At 49.4% G+C, this 6,000-nt stretch overlaps 1 protein-coding gene across 1 annotated transcript in view; it reads right to left on the reverse strand.

The window, feature by feature from the left end:
- Positions 1-5,274, reverse strand: part of LOC118317401 (V-set and transmembrane domain-containing protein 2-like protein) — a 40,652-nt gene extending 35,378 nt beyond the window's left edge. Inside the window, exon 1 of the mRNA XM_035646050.2 lies at positions 4,890-5,274. Within this exon, the coding sequence (XP_035501943.2) occupies positions 4,890-5,007 (118 nt within the window). The 5' untranslated portion in view covers positions 5,008-5,274. The remainder of the gene's footprint in view (positions 1-4,889) is intronic.
- Positions 5,275-6,000: the final 726 nt, after the last annotated feature.

Genomic DNA, 6,000 nt, shown 5'->3' on the forward strand with positions numbered 1-6,000 from the left:
AGAGTCTCCAATGAACCTGACCCCATTCTGCATGTCTCTGGACTGTGGGAGGAGGCCGGAGAACCCACGCATACACGGGGAGAACATGCAAACTCCACACAGAAAGGCCCTGGTTGGTTTGAACCGGGATCCGAACCCAGGACCTTCTTGCTGCGAGGCGAAAGTGCTGACCACCACACCACCGTGCAGCCGGTTAACAAGTTAGGTCTGATTATTTGATTATCATTGCCTGGATATGAAATTGCCTTTTAACGGCATGCTAGATGTTGAATCGCGAATGAATTGTGTCAACGGATGGTGCAGAACAGGAAAAATCAACACCTACCAATGTGCAATATGTCATGGATCATAGCCGTGAACTCGCGTTGCTCGTGACAGAATGTGGAGACAAAGCAGGGGGACCCTGAAAGACTCGGTCCTGAGAGAGCCAGGCAGCATGTGTAGCAGAGGAAAAGGCGCAGCTACATTAATAATTCCTCTCCTCTCTGTAGTTTATCCCAGGCTGCCCTGCAGCACTTGTCCTCTCAGTGACGACGAGCATATACCGAGGTCAGGACCCGAACACGTTGACACTACCTGCTGCCGAGCGCCAACAAGCTCTAAAACTGTCAGCCTGTCCCTCTCGCCCGTCCCGCCTGTTGGTTGGTTCGGACACGTCGCCTCGTCTGCTTCAGAGCAACGTGTACGTGTCTGTGTGTGTGTGTGTGTACGTGCGCGCGCGTGTGCACACATTTGTAATTTAATGTATGACTCTGAACTGACTGGTGAAAAATTGAGATTTTTTTTCTCGGCAGGATTCTATTTCTTCGATTTAGCTGAATATCTCCGATGCACTGAAGCAGGAGAAACCCATGTTTACTCAGAGCCGCTTGGGAGCCCAGGTTAGCTCATTCGGCTCAAAGTGTGCACTACGTGTGAAACAGTTCGACGAGTCGAGGAGCAGACGCAGAAACACTCGCCGTCTGATTTTGCTGAGTAAACCCCACAAGCTGCTGCTGCTGCTGCTGAGACGTTGCCAGTGACACTGCGACGGCCACTGTTGCATTTTTAATAGTCTAACAGTTTGCGCGGTGATACTGCCTCGGTGCTCCTCCCCCCCCCCCCCCCCCCCCGAGGGGGAGGGGCTTATGTGTCGCAGGCTGTGATTGCATCTGTGCAAAAGACCTGCGTTTATACCCGTGCATCCATCCAGTGTGTATTCTTCTCCGATACTGTCACAGTGTAAGGGGGGGGCAGCCGAGCCTGAAGCCTTTTAAGGTGGAGAGGCAGGCCATAAAAGATTCCATCTTCACTGAATGGTAAACAATTTGCCTGGTGAATTGGGGGGGGGGGGGGGGGGGGGGGGGGGTGATAAGAGGACTGAGAATGGAGCTGGCTTCTCTGGTGATGGAGGTAAAAACTGGGCGAAGACATCAGAGTGACCCCAAGGAGCCAAACTCAACGTGTAGCTCGGGGGCATTCTTTAAACTGTTCAATGACTGAAATGGGGAGTTCCGGTATATATTATTTATTTAACTGGAACTGTTGACAAAAAAAGAAAAAAGAAGAGAAGAAAGTGTCTGTTAGCGTTGCTCCTGCCCGCTCTCTCATTACAGTTTGTTTTCCCCTTCGCGGGGGTCTTAGCATCTCATTGGCCCCGACAGCTCATTTAACCTTCCCCCGATTAATTAAGCCAATTGATTGGCTGGAACGCTCTGCTCGCTGGATAACCACGCTCTAATTAGGAGTCCATTGGAAAGTATCAGAGTGACTAAAAAAACACTTCTGGGTAGATGTGGACCAGCAGACACTATGAAACTCAGGAAAAAAATTCCAAACTGTTTTTCTTTAATTACCCTTACTTCCTTTTTTTGCCCCCCAACCTTTTCTTGTGCTCCAGTCCAGCTGGTGTTATAGCACAGTGGAGGAAAACGGGGTGAATTATGACTACAGCAAAGTTTAGTACATTTAGGGTCTTACACTGGCGCATACATTGTTCCAGCTGGGTGAGGATAGTGGCCGCTGGGGGGGCTTAAGATGTACACTATGGGAGGGGGGTGTCAACATGAGCTGAGGTCGTCTATCATCACATACGCTGTAAGGCCGTAACGTCTCCGGACGTTAAGGAGGGGGGCTGTTTCCCTCAGCTCGTCTCTCTGATGACTTGAGATCCAGACGTTCCGATGACTAAAAAGCCCCTCGTCCGCCTAAGTGTCAGAGCTCTGAGGTCATAGAGGGCGAAGGTGATGTCACTTCACCAATAGGAAAGCAGTCATCCGGAGAGGTTTCAGCGTCTGGCCAATCCGGCCGACAGCCGCCTGCCGGACAAAACTTTGCATATATTCTCAGAAGCAGATGAATCCCCCCCCCACCCTTACACACCACCTCACCCCGCCCCGAGTTGTCCCTGTCCTTGTGTTATTTGTTTGATATGACTCACTGTGCTGCGGCTCGCGCTGTGAATTCAAAATCATATCTGTGGACAGTCTGAAAAAATGCAGTCAAATTTGTCCTGCAAAGAAATATATTGGTTTTAAAGTGGGCTCAGACGGGGCTTATCTTCGTCCCATCCCTGAATCATCCGTCATCATTCCAGCGCAGCAGATCGTCACACCTGCGATCCGTCTGACCGTCCGTCTGGATTGAAATTTAAACTACAGCAGTATGTCTGTTTGTTTCATTAACCTCCATTACATCACTTAGTATTTAAATTAGAAAGACCATACACGCATCCACTAACACACACCCTCGTCTGTGGAAAATCAGTACCTGCCGTCCTCTTTTCTTTCAATCTACCCCTCAGGATGACACACTCCACCAGCACATCATTCAGTTCGAAAAAACTCATTCAGATCCTTAAAGTTATGTGTGCAACAACCCGCCATGAGATATTACTCACAATGCTCCGCACAGCAACGGCTTGATGAATATTTCAAACTTTACATTCATCATGCTACTTGTTTATCGTAACATCAGACAAGGACGGACCACTGCTGAATCGCCAGGGACAACCGCACGCGTCCCAGTGGGGACAGTGAGAATGAACTGGGCCCGGAGTCGGGGGGCCGCTACGAAACATTCAACACCTCAACGTCTCTGCCGGTCCAACCTGAAGACACAAACCAGCCCCCCCCCACCCCGCCCTCCCTCCCTCCAGGGGGAGACGGGGGCAGAATATGAAATCACATGTGACGGGTGTAACTGTTTCGTGGTGAAACAGCAGAGACCCGGGGTACAACGCCAGACCCAAAACCGCTAACTGCATCGACTGAGAAGGGGCGGATAGGAGTAGGGCTGCAACCAACGACTATTTTCACTATCGATTAATCTGCCGATAATTTTCTCGATAAATTGATAAGTTGTTGTCGATCGTGTTTACCCAAACCCCAAGATGATGTTTTGTTCTGCTCACACACCAAAGATGTTTTGTTTCCTGTCATAGAGGAGCAAAGAAACCAGAAAAAAAGTCACGTTTAAGAAGCTGAAATCAGAGAAATTTCACTTGAACCGATTAATTGATTATCGATTACTGATCTATTAATCGATTAACTGTTGCAGCTCTGGTTGGGAGACCATGTTTGAACAATGGGGGTCCCATTCAACCCCACTCCACCCCATGCCCCCCGATGTAACTTCATATTTAACAGACAGAGATATTGATCCTCTCATCTCGCTCCCGGCAAGAAATTGAGCGTATGCCAAAATGTCGACCCAAACTATTCCTTTGAGAGTTCGATTGAGACGCGCTCGCTCGGTGCTGCTTGCACAATGACTTCAAACCCAATTCACTCATCTCGAGTTTCGAATGATCGCTGTCCGTGGGTGCAGACACGGTCTTACCTGGCAACATTCTACTCGTGAGCAACACTGTCAATTTGAAGGCAGAGCCGTGGGCAGGCTTTGCGATTTGATATAAACGAGGCGTCCTTTTGGATGATAAGGTTGCCCGGTGCAGGGTGCGAGGGATGCAAGGGCGTCATGTGAGGGAGCCGCCTGCTGTGTGTGCTGATGTGCCACCTTTAGCCGCTGATAATGGACCTGCAGGGAGAGTCATTGCCTCAAGGGCACCGAGGCATTCGGACCCGCTTGGCCATCGCTCCTTCCCCCCCACCCGCTCCATTCGCTTCAACTCACTCGAAACCTTAGTGGCGATAGGCACGTCTGCCCGGGCTGGAGACACCTGTGGAGATCGGCAGGCCGGGCCAAAGTTGCCAGGACAGAAGCAGATGAGCAAGCAATGACGACACACACACACACACGCACACGCACGCACGCACACGCACACACACACTGCTGAGATTTATATGACGTAACCCAGTGTAAACACTGGAGGCCATTGAGGAAAGCTCCTGGTGAGACAGGAGCTGGGAGGGTCGACTTCGTGTGGGATATTAAAAAGAGGAATATTAACTTCCGTCTGTCATCTGAAACCACTGATCAGGAGAGAGGAGGAGGAGGAGGAGGAGGGCGAAGAGCTGCAGCTCTCAGAGCAAACACAATCCTGTGTCAGTCATGGGGACAGACTGTTTCACCACCAATTATGCCAAAGGACACATCAGTGACTCTCAGACAAAAGGGGGGCTGCGGGATTAATCTCTATAACTGGGACTGGGAAATGTCTCAAATATATACATGTGAATATGTCTGTAGAAACCCTGTTGGTCTAACAAGATGACAACTGGACGTGCACTTACTGATGACACCAAACCTCTTTTGGGTTCCCAACAATCACACAATAAAAACACACACACACACACACAGTCCTCCTCCTCCTCCTCCTCCCCTGCTTGTGAGCAGATCGCATCACCTGCATCGTCCATTCGTAAAAAAAAAAAAAAAAAGACAAACAGAAAAATGAAGTGGAGGTGTGTGTGTGTGTGTGTGTGTGTGTGTGTGAGTGAGGGGCTCACCGTTGCCGGAGATGTGGTTCCCCACCTCGCCGTGTCCAGCCTGCCTCGCGGAGACACCAAGTTGGATGTAGAGTCCCACGTAATGCAAACTCCCCAGCAGCACCCTGAACGCACCCATCTCTCTCTCTCTCTCTCTCTCTCTCTCTCTCTCTCTCTCTCTTCTGATGTCTCCCCCCCAATCTGGTCTCTTCTCTTATTTAGTTTATAGGTTTTTTTTGTTTTTAAAATCCAGGTGACTTGAGGAGGCGATGAGGGGAATGCGAGGACGAGGCACCTGTGAGGAGCGACCGCAGCCTCCCTCTCCGCCAGCAGACCGACCGACCGACTGACTGCGCCTCCGCGCTCCTCCCCGCTCGGCGCCACGCGGGGCGGAGGGACACGGCTGCCGAGCGGGGGAGTGCCGCGGCCCGCAGCGAGGAGGAATATCAATTATGAGAGGAGTGATGTGCCTACAGGAGGAGGAGAAAAAAAACCAATACGCGCTCACCGAGCTTAAACTTTACGACGTGATATTTTTAAACCAGTGAGGAGAAGTTCAAAGCCGTAACATTTTACAGGTATTTTATTAATAGTGGATGATTGGGCTAATAAAGGGATAAATAAAGTTTTTTTTCGACAACCAGGTGGACGACATGGCTGTTCCGACAGAGAGGGCCAAAGAAAAAAAAAGCCTGCCCCCACTAAGCATCATCTCGTGACCACGAGGCATCACATTTTTAGTTCAATTAATTAATTATGAAGATAACTGAACCCAAATTTAAATTTAAAAAAAAAAATAAATTAAAAATGAAACTACTCGCTGTTCTAGTACCCAAGGGGGACAAAAAGTCTGATCATTTTCTTTTTGTTTTGCTTAAAGGTGACATATTACTGCAAAAATCACTTTTTCAATGTTTGTGCACATTAATGTGTGTATCTGTGGAGCCTGCTGGCCCACAAACTGTGGATAAAAAGAGTTTCACCCTAAAGCCTGAAGCTCTGAATCCCTGGTTCAGATTTCTGTCCCACTGTGATGTCACAGTTGGACTCTTTTGGGGGTAACCCCCGCCTGCAATCGGGAATCTCCACTTTTTTGTTGAAGGGGCGTGACATATTTCTACACATTTTTGAA

This window comes from Scophthalmus maximus, chromosome 3 (genome assembly GCF_022379125.1).
Source record: "Scophthalmus maximus strain ysfricsl-2021 chromosome 3, ASM2237912v1, whole genome shotgun sequence".
Taxonomy (NCBI): Eukaryota; Metazoa; Chordata; class Actinopteri; order Pleuronectiformes; family Scophthalmidae; genus Scophthalmus; species Scophthalmus maximus.